Source organism: Dermacentor albipictus, chromosome 3 (genome assembly GCF_038994185.2).
Source record: "Dermacentor albipictus isolate Rhodes 1998 colony chromosome 3, USDA_Dalb.pri_finalv2, whole genome shotgun sequence".
Classification (NCBI taxonomy): Eukaryota; Metazoa; Arthropoda; class Arachnida; order Ixodida; family Ixodidae; genus Dermacentor; species Dermacentor albipictus.
The window spans coordinates 161,986,387-162,012,395 of NC_091823.1; the positions used below are offsets into that span (position 1 = coordinate 161,986,387).

At 46.1% G+C, this 26,009-nt stretch overlaps 1 protein-coding gene across 1 annotated transcript in view; it reads left to right on the plus strand.

The window, feature by feature from the left end:
- LOC135905213 (uncharacterized) overlaps positions 1–25,697 on the plus strand; it is a 29,158-nt gene extending 3,461 nt beyond the window's left edge. The window contains exons 2-4 of the mRNA XM_065436229.1: positions 526–749; positions 14,807–15,469; positions 25,281–25,697. Of these exons, the coding sequence (XP_065292301.1) occupies positions 526–749; positions 14,807–15,469; positions 25,281–25,605 (1,212 nt within the window). The 3' untranslated portion in view covers positions 25,606–25,697. The remainder of the gene's footprint in view (positions 1–525; positions 750–14,806; positions 15,470–25,280) is intronic.
- The last annotated feature ends 312 nt before the right edge of the window (positions 25,698–26,009 follow it).

Here is a 26,009-nt window from a genome sequence, read left to right on the forward strand (position 1 = left end):
TATATATATAACAATAAATGATCAACCGCAGCACGCATGACAGTTCAAATTCGACCAAACATCGATTCGGCGCAAACATCGAGTCCCTTCAGCACAGTAACAAACGAAAGTGCCGCCCTGGTCCTGCATATTACAGCCACAATTTTTTTTTTTTTTGGGGGGGGGGGGGGCAGTGTTGCCAGCAGAGGTAACGGATTCTGGAGTTTCCCATACCGGCTGCTATAAACAGCTGGAGCTTTAGTTTAAAACACTGCTAGACAATATACAGGCAGGCAAGTCTGTGCAACCAGGCAGAGAGTCGGCTTTGGATAAAGCTACCTGCAGAATATATCCAGGGTAACACAATGATCAATGTAAATTATGTAAGGGTTGGGCGGATCTGCCACATATTCTATGGGCATGCTCGAAGGCGGCTCTTTTCGAGGGACACCAATGGGAGCAGTGGGAGTTACAGGGTGGGTTTTCTTGCTCCGTGGAACATCCGCACTGTCAGCGCACATGCGGCGGCACTTTTGCCGTCCACAGGTGAACCTGTTCAGCGCCATCACGGTAGTTGGCACGTGTGCCGTGGTGGCCAGCGTGGCTGTCAACTCGTTGCGCGGCAGCAAGGCTCACCACAAGCTGTCGGCCAGCGCCGTCCTGCTACCGGACCGGGAAGAGCCGATGGACGCGTGGACGGCCGAGTGGCACACGTTCATGCCCAGCCCGAGGCCAATCGTGTGCTTCCTTAACCGTGAAGGTTTCCTCAGGTGCGCGCATTCCCGTAATCCTGTTGCTCCGTATGTATGTATGTATGTATGTATGTATGTATGTATGTATGTATGTATGTATGTATGTATGTATGTATGTATGTATGTATGTATGTATGTATGTATGTATGTATGTATGTATTAAAAGGACGTCTTGTTGGGCGAGTTGGTCACAATTCATCTTGGGTACTAGGCGCGAAAACGCACACGACGCAAGGAAGGAGACGGGTCAGAGCGCCTGTCCCGTCTGTACTAGGCGCTCTGTCCCGTCTTCATCCTTGTGTCGTGTGTGTTTTCGCGCCCAATACCCAAGATGGTATGTATGTATGTATGTATGTATGTATGTATGTATGTATGTATGTATGTATGTATGTATGTATGTATGTATGTATGTATGTATGTATGTATGTATGTATGTATGTATGTATGTATGTATGTATGTATGTAGCGTCCTTTTTGAAGGGGGCCAGTGGGTTGCGCCACCAAGCTCTGGTTCTTCTTTTGCCTAAGGTTCTGCCTGTGTTCAGAAAAAAAGAGCACAAAGTATCAGCGGCATCAAACTTGCTGAATCACTATTGGGAACTTTTGTTTTTGTACTCCTTGGTTGTTTGTGGTCTCCCTACTTTTGTGCTACAAAACTACCAATCATCTCTTGCTAATCGTTAATATGGACGCGTCTGCTTTCCACCTGCTATCGCTAAACCCAAGGACTTCAAGGAGGCCAAAGGAGGCAAAGCCGACGGCTTGGCAGATACCTTGACATTCTAATGAAACATGTTCCATCGATTCCCTTGCTTTGCCGCAGCAAGCACGTACTTCTTCCTTCTGGTTGTACTTCGCTTTATGGGTACGCGTTCTAAGGCATCTTAATCTCGATTCGAAAAGTAAATAGCTTCGCTTTGAGTTATCATAAATGTTTATTTTCCGATCTCGTTTAGTCCTCTTGAGTACCTACTCATAGCAGGTTTTCTTTCCGTTGCCGCCACCCATGAGATTGTCTCAGCCTCTGTGACTGATTTTTACGTCTTTTTTGGGACCATGTTACACACTATACCGGTCGTATACATGCTGGTAAGCGTCTGAGTTCTTTTACTCCACTTTGATTCAATGTTTTTCCTGCCCCAATGTCTGAACACTCTCGCAGCCCATTAGCTTCTTTTGTATATTCCTCAGTGGTACCTAGGCTCAATTTTACCCTGAGCTCCCCTCACTTCAAGGCTTGTCCAGCCCATATCAGCCTGCATACCTTGATTTGTAATCTTCCCGTGAGCGCCTAGTTGCCCTGAGTTGCCATCGAGTCCTCAATGTGCCCCTTACTTCAAGCAAGAACCTTTCCAAATGTAGGTTCCGGAGCCATTGCACCTTTCCACATAATCCGGAGCACCTCATGCCTGTTGTATCTCCGTGGTGCTCTGTGTTTTATTATGGCCTCATTTTTCGTCCCCTTTGCTGTTATTGTTCTTTTCTGTGTTTCCATATATCTATTCCCTTCGCTTACCCATATGTCGAGGTATTTGTATTCGTTTTCCCGAAGAATTTCCTGGCCCTCTGTTAACACTGTTCACTGCTTTCATTGAGCACCATAAGACCTGATACTTGAACGGTAAATTTCAATCTGAAATGCTCACCTTCTTCTCCACAGGTATTAGCCAGACGTTGCATATTCCTTTGATTGTTAGCAAGCGACATAATGCCATTAGAATAAAATCAAATCTGGAAGCTACTGCTCTAGTATTGTGCCCGCCTGTTTGCTTCACTCTTTGCTGCAACCGCCACCTGGCGGATGTGACACGTGCGAACCGTATTCCCCATGGGGTTTCACACAATGATTACAAGAGGGAACTCTGGCGCTAGTGTCTACGGGAGCTGCAATGGATCTGCTGGCTGAACCAGCATGTGAATTACGGGAAGTACATGGATTTGCTTCATCTTCGTCCTTGTGACTACAACCGGCTTCGTGATTTTGTAGGTCCGTCATTTCCAACAATACACTGCCTAACAAACAATTAAATGAACATTACGATTGTCCGGTGGCAGGATTGGAGCACAAGACCTCTAGCACCGAAGCCCGATATTGAAACCATTGCGCCACGGTCGCATACATCGAGAAGCGACTTAAAAGGCTTTATAGATTTATCGCGGGCAAGCCAGTGTCTGGAGACACTTGGCGTGCTTCGATTTGGCCACCTCGGCAAGATCAATTCTTGCAATTAGTAGCGATTGTGCATATTCGTACTGTCTCCTGCACTTCGAAGAGTATAGATTGCTCTGAAATTTACGACAATTAAGGAATGTAAAGCGCATTAAACAAAGTCATAAGAACGGCTGAATCCTCATGACGGAAGATCAGTCAAATGCAATGATCAGTCAAATGCCCATCATTCCTATGGCGGCTCAACAATTTCAGCGCCAGAGTTCCATCTGGCATATCGTAAGAAACTCTATGGTATTCCCCTTTTACAATCTATTGCCCGTAATACAACTTGTATTTCACAACCTACGGGGCGCCTCCCGCCAACTTTGTCTCGAATCGTACTAGTCGATCCCAGCCAAACGACGCCTCGCGGCGCACAAGATATCACGAACAGAAACAAGACACGTACCGCGCATTGTCTTGCCGTCCCCTTCCTCATTAGCAGTATAAGTTCAAGTCAGCGTTAATGGCGCATCTTGCTGAATCACCACATATCATTGTTGAATTACTCCACAGTGCGGCCGAGTATATGTGTTTGGTACATGACACTTTAACGCACAGCGAGAGCGAATGCTTGGATATAGCACAACAAAAATACGTAAAAAGGCAGTGCCAATGTTATTAGCTAAAGAAGGTTATCAAATGCGGTATACAGCTGCAAGATTTTCAGCATAGTGGTTCTGGCATGACTAAGCACACGTAATGGCTAAAACTTGAACAAGATGTTGTGTCCTTTGTTCATAGTGACTAGGTAGGCGTTAGTGTGATACGTGGCAGTTACTTCAAGGGCATTTTAATCAGCGTCTATTTCATTCTGAAAGGAATACAGCACACATCAGATTAAATATGTAGTCATGAAAGTCATACCTTGGCGAGTATGTTGTATCCAAGCAATAATAGAGTTGGATTTGGGCCCGTGGTTGAAATAAGTAGCATTTCCGGAATGCTGCCTTATCCAAAAGTTGCTAATAAAACAAAACAGAGCAAGAGATTGCACTTCATAACAACAAACATAATGTGCAAATTTTGTGGGTTATAAGAACTCCTCGCTGAATATCATATTCGTTTAAGCCGGCTCGTCTGCCTAATCATTTCTTTACACCCCACTAATGCGTATGATTCCGAAGTTTCCTTGGTCCATATTCCAGTGAAAGTGAAAATTGTTGCCAAAACCAAGAAATACACGCACAACTCAACAGCAGCCATACCAAGCTTCTACGAAGTATGAGCGACAACGCAAGCTTAGGTGAGCAGCCGCCAGTCGTCGCCGTCTCAGAGTAGTCGTTTCGGGCCGAAACCGATAAATTGAGGGGTGAGAAAGAGAAAGCGCTTTCGTTTTCTTTGGGCAATAAAAGTTGTTTTATTTTATTATCGCACTAGTTGTAAAAAATTCTGATAAAGCTAACACAGTTAGCCCATTTTAGTCTGTACAGTTTTATCTCTTATATGTTGTTGAACAGCCGGCCGCGGAGAGGGCGCCGCCTTATTCGAAAATGAAACTAGCGGCATCTGTCTGCTTGTTGCGCGGTCAGCGTGACTGGTGGCGCTCGGCGTGACTGGCACGGGAATAAATGTAGTACCTCACGCCATAGCCTCATGCGCTGGCTCGGCTGACGGATAGTATGCTGGCCTACAGTTCGTGTGCGTCGAAGTGGGCGGGCCGAGTTGGCGCCTTGGCCAAACACGAAAGTGCTCGCTTGCCGCCATGGAGGAAGGAAACTGAGGAGAAGCCCTACCCCCTCCGCGCGCTAGGAGAAAAGTGTGGAGGAAGTGACGTAGTATGTTCTCCTCCTTTTTGCTGGTTTTTTATTTCTTTGCCGCAGCGGCCACGCCTTTCGGGCCACAATGGCGGCTTTGTTTTGGTTCTGTGCGCTCACACGTGTTGCTCCATAGCTTTCGTACCGTGGCAAAGGCGCCGTGCGGGCAAGTTTGCGTTGGTCTTCGCGTTTTGCGCTGCGTTATCTGGACCATGTTCTCCCGGATGTTGCTGTGGCCAGGTGGGACAGGAGGAACTAAAATTCGTGAAATGAACGCGCATGCAATGCTGTACGCAATGTACCGCGCCACGGCAATTGCTACGGACGAAGGAATATCCGCGAGTAACTTTGCCTTTTTTCGCGGAATCATGCTAACGTGCTAATGATTGCTTAGTATTGCTGCGGAGCGTGCGGGTCCGAGCAGCACGGTTGCGCGCAGCGCGGTGTGGTTTCGCGAGAAATGTAAACAAGAGGGGAGAGCTGGCCCGATAGGCAGAGCAACGCCATGAGCAACGCCAGCTTCCGGCTTCACTTTAGCTTCACAAAGAGTGACGTCAGGCCCTTTCCTTAGTTTCCTTCCTCCGTGCTTGCCGCGTACGTGCGCACAGGCGTAGCGGCAATGGCGGATCACTACGCTGCTGCGAACCACTTTCAACGCGCCGAGCTGTACACGGGGCAAACTTTAGGCGATCCTGGCGCCGCCGGCATGATGTGTGCGGCTGGAGAACTGGATTCTATCCGCGCCTTAGGCGATGGATAACCCACTACGGACTCGAGTTGAAAGCACATTCTTAAGCAAAATCACGCCCATTGGGTCGTATCTTCCCATACAAGAATATTCGTCATGTGCCTTGCTTGCGTTTTCTTTCTTAAGAACGCTGCTCTCGCTACTTTCCTGTCGAGAATGCTCTGTCATGCTGATAACGCGCATGCCGTTTGTGACTTGGAAGTGCCGGGCTCGCAGCTTAAACAAAGGGAATGCAGGTAAGACAGATGACGATTATTGTTGTGTGGCAACATGCGACCCAAAGGATGTAATTTTGCTTAAAAGTGTAATGTTGACGTTACCAGCTTCAGCCATGATGGCGACACACCTACAAGGTGCGCAACTCGGGAAGCAGGGGGCCTGTTTCAATAAGACGCTGGCGCTTAGGCCCTCCGGCCGTCTCATCAGAGCGCTTAGAGTCGCAGATTCTACCTGAACCCAGGTAGCAGAAGATAGACACATAATGTTTTCATAGCGTTTATCCTAGACGATAAAAACGGTCTAAAGAAGACACCAGTAAGACAACTTCGTTGTTGAAACCTCATATATGCCTGCTAATGTCGGGCTTACTTTTCTCTGACGATGTAGAAAAGCATTTCAAAACGCATTCGAAAAGATGGCCTTGAATTAGGATTAAGAAAGACACAAATAATCCCTGGGCCGGGGCACTTGATGTATGATTTCTAAACGCTTTTAAGACGTTATCAAAAAGCTGGTCTTGAAGTAGTCTCAAAAGGTTTACGACAATCTGAAGCTCGTTCTCGCGGGTTCCAGTTGAGTCGAAGCGTCGTTGTCTAGTGGTATTGAGCACCTGGCGCAGTACCATTCACTGTTGCCTATAGGAGCCGACGCATCCTGGACCATTTCACATGAACAGTAACCACAAACAGTGTCCACAAAAACAGTGTCCATGAACAGTGTCCACAAAAATGAATCCCGAATACCACCTGTGCTGTGCAGCAACCATGTTTACAACCAAAATGGGAATGACATCCCACTAAGAAATGGCCGTGTCTTCACAATCGGCAAGGCGAAGGCTTTTGTGCCAAGAGCGTATGACATGAGAATATCAGAAAACAACACTTTATTGAAAAATTATAATTCTGGAAGGTATGAGTAAAATATATCAGAAATGCAAATTATATCGAATTAAAAGCGCGTCAAGATTGACCAAAACTCCCAGAACCAGTTCTGAATGAACTACAAGTTGATCAACAGTGAATAGATCATACATAAACAAAATTCGAAGTTCACATACAGTGACGAACAGTTAGGACGTGGAGTGTGCTGAAGTCTCTTATTTTCCACAGTAAAGAACACATGCTGTCAGATGAACCGACTATAGTTATTTAAAAATTGACCTCCCAGCAACTCCAAAAAGCAGAATGAAAATGCTAGATTGAATCGCATGGTAGCTGCCTTCAAGCAATGTTATTAATAATCTAGAAGCTTGAAAAGAACAAAAAAAAATGGATAATGACACACGCCATCAAAAATTAATCCTGTGATAAAAACTAAACAATGGGAACATGTCAAAATATAAAATATTGCCTTTAGGATACATCAAATGTAGTAAGGGGGCCCTAAACGTCAAACTATTCCGATGCTATTATTCCAATCTCCTGACGTTAAATTTGCGTAACCGCCGACGCAAGCATCGGGTGGTGACACGCAGCGTTTTCTGAACAGACCAATCAAACGCTCTCCTCTTTTATAGCAGGTCACTTTTGTTTGCTTTAAAAACGAATAACGTTGCCTGCGCTGAGCGGCTTGTCTAATTGGCTGACAAGAAGCGAGGAGCACGCTCAAGTGAAGAGGGATTCCATGGGGCCAAGCTAGTGCAATGAAAATCGATGACCGCATGAAGAGGGTGGTGCTGGCGCCTGCGATTGGTTCGCTTTCCCTTACTTGGTTTGACGTGGCTGGTCGAAAATCGCGGCGGCATGTAACGGAAGGTTAGGAATGCCGCTAAAACACGTCCTCAGCAAAGAAATTGGCAGAGCGAAGTCATGAACATGCCGAAAGTGCTCGATAACGCTACATGGCCACGCAAAAAGTTTTATTGTACGCAACTAAAGCCATGCTCTCCGACAGGTGTGAGTAGCCAGTGCCCAAGCAATCGGCGGCAGCCATCTTTTATTTCTTTTGGAACGGGGCAGCCTGCTGCTATTCCGAAAAAAAAAATAGTTTTGTTCGGCATATTAATGCATCTTTAACGCGTACATGTCATTTAGGCGCGGTGAGTTTTCCCGGTTTTGTGACGTCGCGTGATAGGCAGGTGAAGTGAGTGTAGCCTTAAACTTTTGACCGATCGCCGAGGGCTAATTGCGAAAATGTGTCAAATCAGAAATGACTATTTTTCTTTTGCTCGGTCCAGTCATGCGTAATCAGCGTGTACGCGTCATATCAGATGGGGAGCTATCGCAGTTTTCTTGACCTCGCTTGACAGACAGGCGAAATGGGGTGGTTCAAAAACGTTTTTGACCAATAGCGGAAGGGTGATTGCAGAATTGGGTTAGAAAAGTTTGGAATAGGTTTACGTTATAGCGCCCATGGTGTGAGAATTAAAAAAAAACATAAAGCTAAACAACAACAATGAAGTGAAAAATAGTATGGAGTACTCAAACAAGGAAATCTGTAACAAGTGAGCACGACTATAATGCAGATTACGATGAGACTGAGTAATGATATATAGCTAAAGTAATTTAGTGCCCTTAGTGATATATGTGCGAAGCTCATAATGAGAAACTGGTATAAACCTGGAAATTAACTGGAATGCACAGGAAGCTGCGTTTGAGTAACCGCAAGGAAGCAATGGCCATAGTACACAGTACAGTAGCCATCTTGGTTACACTCGCGGTTATAGGTTGTAAACAGATACGGTTTATAGATGTCTTGTATTCTACGTATTTTCTTTGTACTGCCCCCCCCCCCTACTCAATGCCTCACTTTGGGGCCTGTAAGGTATATTTAAATAAATAAATAATAAATACGACATCGGTTTATCTAAAAAGCATTGTACAAAATGCACATATGTACCAATCTCCCAGAAACATCCATACGGTCGCAATGAATCATTTGCAAACCAATGTATACAATAGTACACTTTGCACACATCTCCTGTCTTCTAAAGGAAAACAAGAAAAAGAAATTTGCTGGCCATCCCGGCTCTGCGAAAGTGGATGTCCTGTGATGTTGTTTAAAGCAACCACTACAAATGCTGAGGGGGGTACGCAACGCTATATTGCTTTAGAGAAATGGTAATTTTGAAAGCACGCCGCCACCCATAGCTTTTTTTTTTCTTTATTGTGCCGCTACCCATAGCGGTGCTGCAGCAACATTCAAATTAGATGCTTGGCTGGTTATTCCATATACGAAAGCCTAGGGGCGTACCTTCCCGCGTAACATGCTGCTATCGCCGCGGCAGCTTGCGCAGCAGTAATGGCTGCCGGGAAAGGTATGCAAGGAGTGCTACGTGCTTCGCATTGTTACCAAGCGCACCTTATCATCAATTATGTGGCTCCGATGCTTGTTTTGCGCTTGTTATTTATTGAAAAGTGCGCGGTTATGCATGTTGTATCCGCAATTACAAAGAATGTATGCACTGTGCGAGCCACCTGAGTGCTTGAAGCTTCTGCCTTAGGGCGGTGCCGGATATTGCTTGTGGCCCTGCACTGTCACCGCGGTCGCGCGGCATTTTTGCAAACGGACACGGACACAAAAAGATTATGCAGATACCACGCACTGTGGAAATCGATGTAAGCGAAGCTTTCCGTGCTGTTTGCTTTGATTGACGATAATTAACGGTGATGTCGACGGCTAAAACTTAATTTCTTCAACATTTAGTTTGACACGAGAGTGGTGAGTTGATGTTAAACGTTACCTTGCGTGCACCACTGCTCTCTGTCTGCGTAGTACACACAGCACACAGGGAGAGGTGTTTGCTTGAGGCGTAGTTGTGCGCCACATTTCATAACAGCGAGAGGGTTGAGCATGATCATTGCCTCACATTGCACATTCCACCGTGCCAGAAGTATTGAACTTGAATTATAGGGCTGTACGAGCCGAAACCACAGTCGCATTGTGAGGCACGCCGTAGTGGCGTACTCCGGATTAATTTCGGCACCATGATGTTCTTTAACGTGTCCCAATATGTAAGTGTAAGTGACCCAATATGTAAGCATCCCTAGCATGGAAGCAGAAAATATAACATACCATCGGTGAAATACATCTCAGTGTGTACGAAACTGTTAACATAAAACGCGTAGGAAGTAAACACAAATCAATCCGGTCAGGCACTGCGCTCAGTGTGTAGGACTACACAAAATCATGAGCAAGGTAATAGACAAATTAATAAAAAATATTATATAACAATAACTTAGTTGATCACGGTTTGGCAGCTGTCGCATAATCTCGAACAAGCATCGAAGATAATGTATATTTTTTACACTCAGATCTGATGTCTCTGAGAATGCTCGCAGAATGAACCCTGCACAGAAACAAGATGGTCAGTGTTAACATCATGTTAAGGTTAGCACATCACATATATAGAACAGCTTTTTAGCAAGGTTCACATGCAAGTTCACTTGAATGCTAAAATTATAGCCGTCATCCCTGTACACTTGCAGAGTAAATGACAAGGATGGGGCACATTTTGCAATGCACCTCCTTCGCTGCCTTGTGTTTACTACGCGTTATCAAAATTGGGAAAGCGTGCAAGGTTGTTTCCGCAATAGAGGAAACAGCCTAAAACTATTGTTATAGCCCCCAAAGTTGTGGCCTGAAAAATTTCAGTTTTCCAAAATGTTTTCTTTATCAATTTTCTGCGTAAATAATTTACTTAGAAAGACAATCGCATGGTTTATTCATGGTGAACATTATAGCGCGCACAACAGACAAGGATGCAAAGAAGGTGGACACACGAACGCCTACTCACAACTGTTTATTTTTGGAAAGATGGATGGATGATGGATGGAGGATGTTATGAGCATCCCTTTTGGAACGGGGCGGTGGGTTGCGCCACCAAGCTCTTGCTATTATACTGCCTAATGTCCTACCTAGGTTATAAAAAAAAAGCACTATGAACTCCCACAACCAAATATTCTGACCCCTTATTGCGAACTTTGCTTTTGTACGTTTCCGTTTTCTGTCATTTCCCTACTTTGCTTCGACCAATCTTCCTACCGCCTATTACTAATATTTATCGCGGAAATGTTTGCTTTTCCCCTGCTCTCGATGAAACCAAAGGCTTCCAGGAGGCCAGTGGTGCGTAAATCAACCGCTCGGCAGACGTCTTCACATTCTAATAAAACATGCTGCCTCGTTTCCCTAGATTTACCGCAGCAAGTACATGCTTCTTCTTCCTTCTTATATCTCGTGCTATAGGTGCGTGTTCTAAGGCATCCCGATCTCGCTTCGAAAAGTAATGAGCTCCCCTTTGAGTCATCATAAATTTTTTCTTGATTTCGTTTTTCCTCTTAAGTAGTTACTCATGGCAGGTTTCTTTTCCATTGCCGCCACCCATGATATTATTTCAGCATCTCTGACTTTCCGCTTGACGTTCTTTGTTGCTGTGTTGCTCACACCACAGGCCGAATAGTTGCTGATAAGCTTCCTAGTTCTTTACCTCCACTTTGAATCAATGTTTCTCCTGTACAGATACCTCAGCACTTTCCCAGCCTATTTACTTTAAGGACACAAAACATAAACGTAAACAGAGCACTTAAAGACACGGAACATAAAAGCGTCAGCTAGCGGCGACGAGCATGTGCAAAGCGAGTCATCAATTTTTATATGAACAGATTGAAGAGATTGAACACATTATGAACAAAGCTTGAAGCAGTTTTCAAGACTACAATTTCTTTGTCAGTGATAGCAACCAATGGCTGACTAATGCATATTTAAGCACGCCCTGTAATATGAAACGCTTCTAAAATTTCATGAGATTGTTTATTATTATTCGAAAACAAAATATCAGTATCAAGAACTACCATTTCACAACGACATACGTTGCAGTGGTTATACAAGTGCGAATGATTTTCTTTCACATTCGCACTTGTATAACCAGTGCAACATATGTCATTGTGAACCGCGAAACTATACGCTCTATATTTCACTACCTCTCATTCTGTATAGCCACAGTAGGAAAGAGCAAAGAATGAGTTCATGATCAGACAATATTTACCACACATTAGGTCATCGCGACCGCTGTGAAAACATATTGTTTGTACGCTTCGTGTTTATAGCAGCTGCAAGCGAAGCGCATGACGCGGCGTAGCTCAAAAATGTAAGAAAATCATTCTTAAGACACTTGATGGCATTACAGTTTGCACTATAATAACCTGCCAAAATGCGGCATAGGCGACCTAAATCTAAATAACATCAGATTAATATGTTTATGAAAATTGATGGAAAAGAACATACCTTTTTTATAATTTGGAGACAGACAAAACTTCGGCGCCGTGCTGTCTTAAAGAACAGCTGTTCGCTAGTTGTGCAGTGTGCAGTTTCAAACACGGGCAGTGCCAGTATTAGATCACTTCACACGACACTGCTTCGCAGCTGGCAGGGAATTTGCAGAAACCTTCACATCACGTAAGGAAGAAAGCGCCGTGGGCTTCGCAAGCGCGTTGCTGGTTGGCTTGCATCAGTGAATCAGCCACAGCACAGCATTAGCATAAACAGCAGCAAAAATAGCTAGATTGCTGCTACAATACGCGACCAAACGCCTACATCGCTCCGACCGTATCACGCCGGCGTCGCAAAGGAACTGGTGGCGATTGCGATGGTCTCCCTCTTTTACTCGACTCGGACCACTGTCAAATTTGTGCGCATGTGCGAGAGACGCGTGTGACATTCTTCCCATCCACCCGCTTCAACTTGACCACAGCCGAACTAAAGCTCCTCTTTACGCCGAACCATGCACCCCCCCTCCCTACCTACCTTGCCAGGGTTGACTGACGCTTAGACATTCATCACCTCTAGGTGACTGAGAGAGAGGAGTGCAGTTCCCAGAAGGGATGGCCTAAGTTGAAAAAGAACCTGACAAGACCATCGGTTAATATTTTGTTGGGCGTACATGGGCTGTATAATGTTATCTTTAAAGACAGCTATTGTTTTTAAAACCGACTTGTTTCTCCAAATGTAATAAAAGTAGAACAATAAGATCATATGGGGCTAATTATGTGGTTATACTATATCGTGATTTTTTGGGGTTGTGGTGTAATTATGTGGTTGTACTATTCAAAGACAAAAAAATTTGTTCATGACGCCCAGCACTAAATAATGCTGAAGTCTATTGTAGTAGTACTTTTATGGTTAAATATATCTCCAAAGCGTGGCGGCTATGAAGCCACCGGTTTCCAGACGCCAGAAGCACGGCAAAAGCGTGTCCTTTGATATCCTGGCTCTTGCGCCCGGAATTTCATAATTACGAATGTCGTAAGGGCACTGCAAAACATCGTCGGAGCTCAGAATTTTATCGCCGTGTTATAAAGCGAATGCACTGAACCTAAAGAGTGCATAGTTATCCCTCATCGATCTGTTTTCTCACACAGCAAGCAACCATCGCCTAAAAGCAGATCAGTTGACATAGTTAATTTGCGTTCGCTTTGATGCAACGTCCTCTTAGTTACCTCTAATGTGCAGAAGCCATCGGTGGGATGCAGGTACGAAATCGTGCGAATAGCGACGCGATCAAAGCTAAATTTCTTTTTGTACTGTAACGATAATTTCATTCTTTTGTTACAGAAAGGTGCTACTTGAAAAGAGTTCGGCTTTTCTTTGTATTCGACCTTTGCGCTTTCTCAGGTCTACACTCGCTCTTACTCAGCAGCAGCTGTATTTTGCAGCGTTTTGGATATTTGAGCGCCAACGTTCCAGCGCCATGTACCTCTGAGTTCCGGCTCTTTTTCTTCTTTTTAACAAATATCGTCATGCTACTGTGCGTATATGTTCCAGCTTAGGACGTACTATTTATCTCGCAGAGTGCGCTGACTTTGTTATCTCGTTGCGAAGCTAATTGGTTGCCTTGCAATAGCAGTGCGTTGTATGGGCCGATTTATGCTCGAGCCGCACGCCTCACCACCCGCCTGCCTGCACACATGTAGTCGGGTCAAAACTTGCAGATTTCGCAGATTGGCACACACATTTTGGTTTACCATGCATGTTGCGAGCCCAGTGTATGCCAAAATCTGTGAACCACTGTGCGGAATGTGCAGTTTTCCGCGCGACCGCACACGTGAGGCAAGCGGGCGGTGTCACGGCTCAAGCGTAAATCGACCTTTATTTAACCAGCTCTGAGGCCGGGATAAAGCTGCGTAACTGGTGCGCGGCCTGTACAGTACTCCGCTATCACACCGGTCAGGTGGCGTATCGCAAGCAAATTTTCTCGAAAGTGTGCTTACGTCACCGCACGCTAACGGTAGTTCAGTAGAACCTTTAAAAAGATTAGTTCTAATGGTTTAGGAATATATTTCTTTCAACATTTTAGGGGCACTCCGTCAACAATCCGCCGCCGACTTCGATTAGAACTGTGACTTAAACAAAGAGCTTGATTCCTCAGTATGTCATACATCGGCATCAATGTGTGTTAGAAAACTTTATCAAAAACTCGGAAGTTGCTTTTCATTCTGAATAGTTTTCGGCAAAGAGTAGGAGCTGTTGACGTACTGAGGATAGATGTCCTTCAGAAAAAAAAGAATTGCATGATGCATAGTAAATAATTTTTTACACAGAAGTAACGAGCCTTTTGACAGAGTACTAAAGATTTTATTTAGAAAAAGCTAGAAGAATATATGGTAACGGTGCACTTAAAATATTGCTTATACAAAAGTGGGAAGGAACTATCCTAACGGTGTATTTGAAATAGTCTTTATAGAAAAGTAAGAAGCAAGTCTTTTAACGATGTATTTAAAATATTCCTTATAGAAAACAGGAAGAAAGTCTGTTAAGGTTGCATTGAAAACATTCTTTTTACAAAAGTAAGAAGGAAGTCTGTTAACGGTGTCTTGAATGTATTCTTTATACAAAAGTAAGAAATGAGTATTTTGAGAGTGTATGAACAAACGTTACAAGAATGTAAATGTAAATACACTGTAGGTAATGTAAATAGACAGTTGCTAGTCCCAAATAGTGTTAATAGGCGTTTTTGTAAGGGCGAAATCTAGAAAGAAACAATGGTCGCAGCTGGTATCGGACCCACCTTTACGAATGGTTCAGTTTGAGCAGTGTCTCGTCTTTGAAACCGGTTACGTAGAATTTAGATTTATGGACGGCTTTGTTTGACTTTTATAATCTCACTGTCTTACCTTTTTATGTATCCTTTTCTCCTTCATGTAAGACCGCCTCCAAACACGCTTGTCCTACGCCACTTCCCTGGTTTCTACTGCAACGAGATCGTGTACGACGGCCTTGTCTTCGAAAATGCCACATTGCAGCTCCTGGCAGATGCGACGGACGACGCCATCCTTCGGCAGCTGAACCATATTCGAGACAGCCTGTTCCCCCATTGGAAGGTAGTCGTCAATGTCTTCGCGGATGGCTTATCGACAAAGCGAATGAGTGAAAACGGGTCCATGTTGCTGAACTCCCTGTTCACGTGGCTGGAGCGACATCGCGTTGACGGCCTCAACTTCGAGCTCGACGGTGACGCCTTGCACGGGGACGGAGGCGCCGCTCTGGAAGTCGTGGCCTTTTTCACATCTGTCTACCTCGACCACCGTAGGGGCAACCTCACGCTGTCCGCCATGCTTCCGTACGGTGCCGCCGCGTTCTTCCACGAGGACCTGCCTTTCACACTGGACCGGATATTCATCAAGACCCATGGCCTTCTGGACGAGTCGTCAGGAACAACCCAGCTGGCCGCTCCGCTCGACTACGCTGGCTTGACACACCGCCGGCCGAAACGTCGCACCGTCATGGGGCTGCTCGAAGAACTGGAGGACAGGCTCAGCACCAAGACCTGCTTCACGCTCGCCTTGTCCGGCACGGCCTTCACTCTCAGGTTTCTTACCTTTACCTTCTCACCTAGCTTCGAATTAGAAATGGTTTGCACCAATTTTGACACTAAAGGTACTAAAGGAGAAATAAAGGGAATAAAGGAACAGAAACACTCAGTTAGTTTACACTGCTAAAATATCTTTAGAATGCTTTCTCTGTGTTAATCTCACAGCGATAGGTTTACATTTAGGAAGGGAAATTAAGGTTAAAGTTATATTTTTTCAATATCGCGTCAGAACCAAGACGGCATAGGTCAGCGTGGCGTCGGGTATTTAACGTCGTTTTCGTGCTTGGGCCTTGTGGATATAAAATGCCTTAAAACTTCCTCATTATTGTATTCGACCCTCTTGGAATACATTGCAGTCGATCTTTAATAGTATAAACATTCAGTGCTATATTAAACACCGTCCACATCCATGACGTCACTGCGGTGTGAAATTCAAGTTGGCATTGCCACGCTTCTTTCCTTGTCGCATCTTTTCTGGCTTGGGAAGCCTCCCCTCGTGGTAAGAGCGTTTTACTTTTTTTTTTCGTTGGTATCGCAATAGGGTAATTTACTAATGCAGCTACTATAACTTATGTTTTTGGGATCCCTTTAACTAAATAAAAAAGCCTCTCTGCGAAGCAAAAGACTAACACTAATATTTCGCTACTGGAGGATTTGTCATCTTGCACCAGAAATTGCTAAATGCACCTAGATTGCTCCGAACAGCTGAATGAAAGCTACTGTCTCGTCAGCCAACCAGAAGAGGACAGCGACCGTTAATTAGAGCAAAGAGCGTTAATCACTTGCAGCTACTGATACTGGGCCTACTGGTGTCACGCATAGAAAATTTGGGGCGCACATTGGACAAGCCCTCCGAGCGCTTTAATTCTTGCCGGCGCCAGCCACGGCATTTCTTCAGACACCCAAACGATATCGGAAGCGAAAGCGCTAAGCGCGCACCAGAGTTAACGCTTATTTATACACTCGCGTCGCACTCTCGTAACCCTTCTGCGAGTCTTTAAGGCTACATTTACACCTGATATCGGGACACGTTTTTCGTGGGGAAGCTAGATAGCTATAGATAGGCGCAAAGAAAGCTTGTCTGAGTATGCCGCCAATGCTATTTGCATTGAAACACTCGCTCATTTCGATAATGATCTTAGATGGCTTCCGCCACAACTTTGTGTCTCCCTTTCCCTACTTTCCGCGCGGTACATATCCAAAGTGCTGTTGTGCGTTCTTCACCTCACTGGCATCCCTGAGTAGCTGGCGCTGCCGCTTGTGCTGCGCAGGCGCCGTGCTTGTGGCGTCATCTCGCTGGTGGAACGAGTGCCTGCTTCGAGAACGAGGCCGCGTGATCTTTTATGGGAAATATCAGGTGTTTTCAATGCGTACATCGGGGAAGACTGCTCACGCGATAGCCGTTGCACCAGCCATGAAGCGTTTCGGCTTGCTGGTTCTTCATCATTACAGGGGAACAGGAGAGAAATCACGTGAACACAATGTGATGCACCAAGAAGTGAGATGCAATCCGCAAAATGTGACGCTGGTTCGCAGGCACAGTTGCGTTCGAGGCAGGGATTGCTGAATGTGCATAGACGCGCTCTGTCGATTTTGGCCTACGTGGGCCAGAGACTCGCCCGGTGACACTAAATCCTGAATCAAGTTACTGTTAAGGTACAGACACCTCTACACTTTGGGGGAACGCACCAACGCAGGGGGAACGCAATAAGGCATTGCCACACTGTGCCGGTGCAGCCATCGTGGCCTTGCATCGGAGCAAACCTGTGTAAGTGCCTTGTCACCTGGAGGCGTGGTTTTATGCAGTCAGCTACGTTGTTAGAGCACGAGAAGTCCGCGGTGCCGTGAATAAAGTTTCGCTTTTGGTAGTATATCATCATCGCGCGCAATCCATCCTGGCATTTATGTACAGTAATATCACGCGTTTTTCGTCATCTTTAGCCCAATGAACTTCGACGACAGCTGCAAACGGTTATTTCAAGTAAAAGCAGTTGGGCCGCGTTTGCGCCCCCCCCCCCCCATTTAAGAAAAATGACAAATCCTCCTTCGCCAATGGACAGCAGTGTGCTGGTATCCTCAGCGTTGATTTATGGTGAAGAATCCGCCGGCTATCTACATGCGACAGCTGGCTTAGCAGACACAGCTGTAGAAACTTCGTCACTCACCTGCTCATTATCACTGTTGTTCCATTAAAACGCTATATTTGATTATCGACCACTCTTCCTGTGGGAATTGAATTCTGGGGTATAAACGTGTCAAAACCACGATTTTATAATGAGGCAGACCGTAGTTCAGGACTTCGTGTTATTGTTGACCACTGGGGTATCTTTAATGTGCCCACAATGCACGGGACGAGGACGTTTAGGTATTCCTCCCCCACAGAAAAACAGCCGCCGCGGCCAGAATTTGATTCCGCAACCTCCTGCGCAGCAGTGCAGCGCCATAGCCACTCAGGCTTGGCAGCGGGTGTGTTGTGTGGTCCTCGCTGGTTTCTACAAAATGGTGCCGTGAAGTGCGGGAGCTATATTAATCAACGACCGAGCCGCCCTAGGGACCGAGTGTCGACGAACCCACGCTTGAATTCACGGCGAAGAGCGGAGTTCAACGGAAGCGACTGCCCTCACCTATCCACCTACAGCAGCGCCTGCTACAAGGCGGCTAAGCGGACCATGGATAGGGCAATAATTAGAACAATGGTAAGCCTTATCTTCTACGATATTGATGCGGCTCTCTGTGTAGCCACAACGCTTTAACTGCATCTCATTAACAACCAGCTCGAAATGTTTCAGGAGAGGCTTTGTTTCCTAGACGAAAACACCGAACTCCTTACTTGTGACGACGAAATATATGAAGAATATACCCCTAAGGTAGAATAAAGAGATAAAATGGTTGCACTGAAGTCTAAAATCAGTCTTGATATTGAGAATCCTCCGAAGCAAAATGATCGTGTTACTGCTTTTGTGCCTTGAAACGTTGCAAAAATACAAGCGGTAAACGATTGTGAAAGCAAAGCCTCAAGCAATGACCGCATTGAAGAATGTGAAAGAAAGAACGGCATTAAGACACAAATCTTCAATGATACCGAAGTACTTACTGAATGCAAAATTGTCGTGCCGAAAACCTGTAGTAATCTGATTTAGTGACGTGGGTGACGGAACCAAATAAGCTATCAACTGATGTCATCGTCCTGGACACGTCGAAAGCACAAGGACGAACAAAAGAATCCATGAGCCATTCTACTCTTTGTAGGTGAATGACCCGCGAATCTGTATAGCAAACTACAAAGAGGTGACAAAGAATTTTACACTAAGTTATAAACACATTTATTGTCTTTATCGGTAGTCATCGTGAAGAAAGGTACGCACACACATTTATTTATACATTCATGTTCGTTCGTGCTATATATTCTATATACACATTCGTTATATACTTTCGTGTTTTTATTCCACGATACGTTTCAGACCGAGAATTCGAGACCGAAATTACAGCACCGACTGGCAGTGGGGAGAAAACTCTATGAAGCGGTCAAAACCTTTCTTGGCAATCGTTCAGCTCACCTTAGATTCGGGGATATTAAATCAAAGAAGATGGATCTCGGTGACAGAGGGACGCCACAAGGGTCGGTCTTGTCACCAACGCTTTTCAGCCTATCCACGTCAAAAGTGGCAAAGAGATTAAAAGGGATAGAGGACATTCACTTTACTATTTATGCATACGATGTGACTATATGGACCGCTGAAGGAAGTATGGGACATGCGGAAAGCAGACTTCAGAAGAGCATTTATGAGGCACAGTCTATTTTAGAAGGCATGGGACTCAAATGCTCTGCTAATAAGTCTGAACTCCTTGTACTCAAGAACAGAAGAAGGGGTAGAAAACCGAGGGGATACGTTCCCGAGGAAGAACCCAGGTTAGTACTAACCACGAAGGCAGGCGAATCTATTAAGAAAGTAGAATCCATTAGAGTCTTAGGGTTATTCCTGGAGGCAAACGGGGCAAATGGAAGAACAATAGGACACATCACAAGCAAGACTGTGGAGGTAATAAGACTGCTAAGGAGAATCACTAACAGACACAGAGGGCTGGGAGAGGAGAGCGCCATGAGACTGGTCCACGCTTTTGCCTTGTGTCACTTCTCATATGTAGCTGGGATGCTCACTTGGACACAGACAGAGATAAACAAGTTGAACAGATTAATTAAAAGGCTAGTCAAAACAATAGTGGGGTTACCGATTAACACACCGGATGACAAATTAATGAAACTGGGGCTCCACAACACAATAGCCGAAATAATTGAAGCTCAGCAAATTGCCCACAGAGAGAGGCTCTCTGGAACAAGGCCAGGTAGAGCAATACTAGAAGAGGTAGGATGGTGCCCAACCGAATCCAAAATTTCATGTGAAGGCAAAATAGAACTAAAAGATAGCATAAGAGAGGTAATCAAGACGACTCCTTTCCCCAGAAATATTCAGCCGGTGCACAACCTGGAAAGACGAAAGGCAAGGGCCAAAGCTCTCCTGCAAGAGATAGAACACGACAGAGAACATGCGGCATTTGTAGATGCTGCGTGGGTCAGAGGAAAGAAAGCCTTTACGGCAGTAGTAGTAGATGCAGATGGTCTCACTCGTGACGCTATTACAATCATGACTAAAGACACGACAGTCGCGGAACAAGTAGCGATAGCATTGGCTTTAAGGGATAATAAGTGGACGAAGATTTACAGTGACTCTAAGATGGCTATTAGACACATTACCAATGGCTTTGCAACCAAAAGGGCTGCCCAGCTGATCGGTGAGTTGGAAAGCCAAGAGATCGAAATCCGCTGGTTTCCTGCGCACTTGGGGTCTGTCGATCCATCTCGGAAGAATTTAAACGAGATGGCTAACGCAGCTGCACGAGGACTTATTATCCGTGCACCACGCGACCAGGACCTTAATAATATACAGGAGGAGAACAGGCACCAATTACTAACATAATGAAATCACGAGGCATTATTACATGAACAGAAGGGAATTCCCAGTGCCACGCGCTAAGCTCAATAGAGCTCAAGCGGTGACTCTGAGATTGTTGCAAACAAGAACTTATCCAAGTCCAAACTCTATTAACAAGATATATCCTGAAAGAGAGATACCAATCAATTGCGAGAAGTGTAATGGCATCATTACTCTGGATCACATGCTTTGGCAGTGTCCTGTGACCGTCACAGACTGTGACAAGGAGAAAGATTGGTGGCAGCGAGTCCTACACAGTGGAGGTCTTTTCGATCAAGTGCAGGCCGTCCAGAAGGCCCATGATACGGCGGTGAGGTTAAATCTTACTGTCCCGACGTGGGAGCCGCCTGCGTCAACCTAAGGGTTGATCTTCAGGACATTAAATAAAGTTCATCATACCATACCATACCATCGGAGCCAGCTTTGGAAGAAGGCGATGACGAACGCGAGAGCAGTGGCACGAGCCGTTGATGATGATCATCATGATAGCTTTTTCTCGCACATGTGAAAATTTCACAAAACCTTAGCCGTAAACGGCTAGAGGCTCCGTACAGTGTAAAGAGGCTCCGTACAGTGTTCAGGACATGCGAACGGTTCGAATAGCAACAAGCGGTTCGACAACATCTCTCATGAACAGTCCAGAAGTCCACGGAGTCTTCATGTACACCCAAGAGTCACGGTGCCGTCCACGCAAGATAACGCGTACTTATTGTATTAACGATTACAAAGGCGCACGCATCAACCTAACCCAAATAAATTCCAGCCAGTACAGGTGAAGCAAACAACAGGCCTATCCTCGCTGCGCAATTAAGGAAGGAGAGCGTCTCGCCAATGCCGTGTTTGCCGCTCTCAGTACTAATTGCTTAACTCTAAAAAACTCCTACCTGGCACAAACAACAAACATCGAGCGTTAAGACCACCATTGCCGCAGATATACTGTAAAGCAAGGACAACGATGCATCATAGACCAGGTATCAGCTGCGCAAAATCAAGGCTATGGAATGACAACAAGGTATCTGTTTCACCGAGTGCTTTGTCGTCGCTGCACATGTCGTGATGACATTCATACCGTTTTAAGGACGATCAAGCGACCACAGGATACCAAGTGCCAGCTTATGATGCTCAACGTTCGGCAGCATCATCGAACTCCACGACGTGTGCAGAGCAGAAGTGACATCACGAAACAAAGTAAAACGATCGTAAGGCGGATCTATACGAACCAGTATGAACAAGACCGCCCGTGCGATGTTTCCTTTAGAATCTCTGGCCTACTCGAAATTATGCAATCATTTTTTGTACATGATGTAACTGGACTGTGTCATTGCCAAGGAGATGAAAATAATGTTTTAGTTGGGCCGGGGAGTGTGTGGAAAGTTCTTCCTCACTCACCTGCTATCACCATCATTACCATTGTTCCATTAAAACGCTATGTTTGCCCATAGAACCCTCTTCCTGTGTTGTCCTTTGCGGGTTTCTAAAAAAAACAGCCAAAAGCACGTGGGATCAAAGTTCACTTCACCAACTCGCAGGCCTGAGGCGCCCGAATGGGACTTTACAATTGCCAGTAAGTACAGCGGGCCGTGCCACTTGCGGAGGCGGGCGAGCGAGTAAGAGCGGCCGCGAGAGCGAAAATGTGGGGGCTTTCGCTCCTTGAATGTGTGACTCTGCCTAGGCACTACGGAGAAATTTCATAGCGCGTGTTGTATGCGTTTGTCCCTAGGCGTGCCGGCTTTACGGAGTGGGGTCGAGTTTGGGTGGCTGCCTGCGCGGTGGAACAGGTGATAACATCGCAGATGTTTTCCGTGGGAGCAATACAGATCATGGAAGACGCCGGCCCGCACATATTGAAAATCTAGAAGGCACAGCGTTTTAGAAACCGCGGTTAAGCACTAGTTGCTCAAAGGGCGCCGGTGACGCTCCAGCCCCTGCAACCGCAATTAGAATACAATGAACTAACGACCTAACGCTCCTTACGCTAACCTAACCCAACGTTAGCCAAACCTAAAGAGGCCGATAAAGAAATACAATAATGCTCACGGAGTAACGTTGTAGGAATACGCCGCGCCAGCCGCACGGCTTTTACGCTAAGCTAACGTGAACTAAGCTAACCGAAACCTGACCTTAACCTGAGCTAACCTAACCTAACGTGGACGAGACGCAGAGCGAATAATCCTGACGTCGTGAAATTAGGCAATCCCGTTAAAGTGTGGTTGCTATGGCGCTGTGCGTTTATTTAACTCAAAGGGGACCACTCAAAACTGCTCCTGGAAAGTCCAGGAGAGAATCCCCAACCTCTACTACAGCCCCTATCGCTCCCACGAGGAAATCAGTGATGATATTTTTTTTAAGTAGAGTTCTGTAAGGCCCGACAAAGACATAACTTCACATGACTAACTCAGCACTAGCGCCGCACTCGCCAGGAAGTGTGACTGACGCACCTTCACACACAGCGATCACCAAATGGGACGTCAGTGCCCGCTGCTTCACCTGTTTCACCGCGCCGGCAGCCAGCGTCCGAGCGTAAACAAATTCGACCCAACTCCGCAATGACAGCACGCCTAGGTACGAACGCATGCAGCATGCGCAAAGAAACTTCACCACCGTAGTGCCTAGGTGAAATCGGGTATTCAAGGAGCAAAGGCCCCCAGATTTTCTCTCTCGCATCCGCTCTTACTCGCGCCTGCACCACGCCCCGATGTACTTACCAGCAATCGTAAAAATGCTGCCCCAAGTGTAGTTCTCGACGCAAATTGACTCCCCTATGCGCCACTGCACAGGAGCGGCCGCGCTAGCTTCACTCGCGCTCCGCGGTGGGAAGCTGACGAAGCCACGCACTCGCGTGTTCATTCTCAGAGTTGACGAGACGCTACGTAAGGCGTTCGCGCTCACAACCCTTGCGTCTCAGCACTGGTCAGAAATGAGCGTGGAGAGAAGCTATATAGCTGTGACATTTCTCGTTACCACGTTTTAGTTACGCGCAACACTACTACTACTGCTACTACTACTACTACTACTACTACTACTACTACTAGTACTACTACTACTACTACTACTACTAATAATAATAATAATAATAATAATAAAAACAAAACCGTATTTACTCGATTCTAAGCACCCCCTTTTTTTCACGATCGCGATGCCCAAAGTGACGGGGGGTGCTTAGATTCGAAAAATCTAGAATAACCCCCCCCCCCTCACTCTTTTCGCTGCGACATCACGCCGAGATGGGTGCGAGAAATAACATTTTATTTTACAAACATTTAAAAGAAAAATCGGTGTAGGCAGTGAACCCACCGCTTGTGTAGCATGCTCAGTCACTATCACTGCCACTCGAGTTCGTCGCACTGTTTGAACCGCTGCTCTCGGTATCTCACAGCAGGTCGTCTTCCGTTCCGTCGAAGTTGTTTGTGATCGAGCACTTCTTAAATTATTTGACCACAACGTCCACTTGGACCCTCTTCCACGCGTCCGAAATCCACTTTGCGATGGTTGATGGGGACGCTTTCTGTAGCTTTCCCGTCGGCGTCTTCTTCCGGTCAGGATTTCGCACCCATTTTTCGTACTCCTTGCGGAGATTCGCTTTGAAGGGCTTGTTGACTGAAACGTCGAGGGTTTGCAGCACTGGCGTCATGCCACCCGGAATCACAACCACGTCGCTATTGATGTTACGAAGCTTTGTCTTTACCTCCGGAGTCAGATGGCCGCAAAACGCGTCCAACAGAAGCCTCGACCGCGTGCCTGCAGGTCCGCCGAGCAATGATTCTAGAGTGAGCAAGCGCGTTTGGCGGCCTTGGCTACGTGGTCTTCCTAACAAATAGGGGGGTGCTTAGATTCGCAAGCAAACTTTTTTTCTAACTTTTTCCCGAAAATAAAGAGGGGGTGCTTAGAATCGGGGGGTGCTTAAAATCGCGAAAATACGGTAATAGTGATAACGACAATTAGATTGCGTTAACCTAGCGGCGCCAAGCGTTACTACCGCAGGCCCTGTGTTTAAGCAAACCTTTAAGCCCCTTAGGAAGTACAACAGACTGCACGCCCCCGAGTCATATGACTCGGCCGGGCATATGACGGCAGAGCATTTCCTAGCACGGTCGCTGTTTAATAGTGAGGAAGAATGGCAGATACTTTCTAGGATAGATAGATTCAATAGAAATTGACGTAATAGTACTGCGAAAAACCCGCAATGTGGAGAGAAACAAGTGAAAATGAGACAACCACCCAATCGTAGCAATTGCTACATAGGAAACCCATACGGGTTCCTCGAAAGAAAAGCCTCGCAGTTGAAGGAAAATTGGTCCTCTTCTGGTACTCGAACCCAGGACTTCGCGCTGCCATCTGCTAGTCGCCTGGTTAGCTCAGAAGGCAGAGCGGCTGCCCTGGAAAGGCGATGGTCCCGGGTTCGAGTCCCGCACCAGGATGAATTTTTCTTCAACTGCGAGGCTTTTCTTTCGAGGAACCCGTATGGGTTTCCTTTGTAGCAAGTGCTACGATTGGGTGGATGTCTCATTTTCCCTTAACTTATTCAATAGAAGTGCATATATTTGGACCGCTAAAGCAAACATGGAACAACGCGTTACTGAGTGACTGTGTTGAATACAACCTCTCGGGCTCGATTCCCTACCCCAAAGGCCCAATTCGGATTGGTGCTGTACGCAAAAGACGCTTGTGCACTAGCTCAGGGTGCATCTAGGGAATACCAGATGATGAAAATTTATCAGGAGCTCTTTATTATGCTGTGTCAGATAATGCGTCTTGCTTTGAGACACCAGTTCATAAATAAATTCAGAAAGTGAAACTGAATGGGCGACGCTTTCCAGACAGCCGTCGCAACGAGACGTCGGCGACCCGGTGAAGCCAGGGCAGCCAGCGAAGACCTCTTTCTCCGACGTGTGCGCTGTGGTGCCCAGTCGCGTCAAGAGGATCGAGGACGACGCCGCCTACACGGCCGAGAACCTCACGTGGGTTGCGCACGAGGACCAGTTCACGGTCTTCGAGAAGGCGGCCAAGGTTCTCATGCACTGGCGCTTCATGTGCGTTGCGGCTGTCGACGTGGACTTGGACGATGTGCGAGGGGAGTGCGGACGCACCTACCCGCTCCTGAGGCGTATCTACGAGACCTCCAGCGTGCTAAAGTACTCGTGACTTCGCCGTGCTCCGGAAGAGCGAAAGCTATTGTTTTTTCTTGACGATTGGTTCGTGATTGAAAAAAATAAAGCAAATACTTCTGTGCCAGCTTGATTGTCCGATGTCCTGACACATTCGGTCTAACCTAATTCTTGCTTCTATTAGCACATATGACTTGCTTTTTACTTTAAGTTGTTTCGTGTGACATTATACAGTAGGCGCATCCTTTTCCCACGTGCCCCCATGCGTGCATTGCACGTTCGCCAGCAGGGTTGCCGCCGAACACCTTGTGGCTGCTCCTAGCGCGACCCAACTGCCACATCAAGGGAGTCATGGCAATCGTCGTCACCTCACCACCGAGGAGCATGACCTCAACAAAGATGACCGAGAGTATAGTTGCAATTAACAAAAGCTTTTCTTTT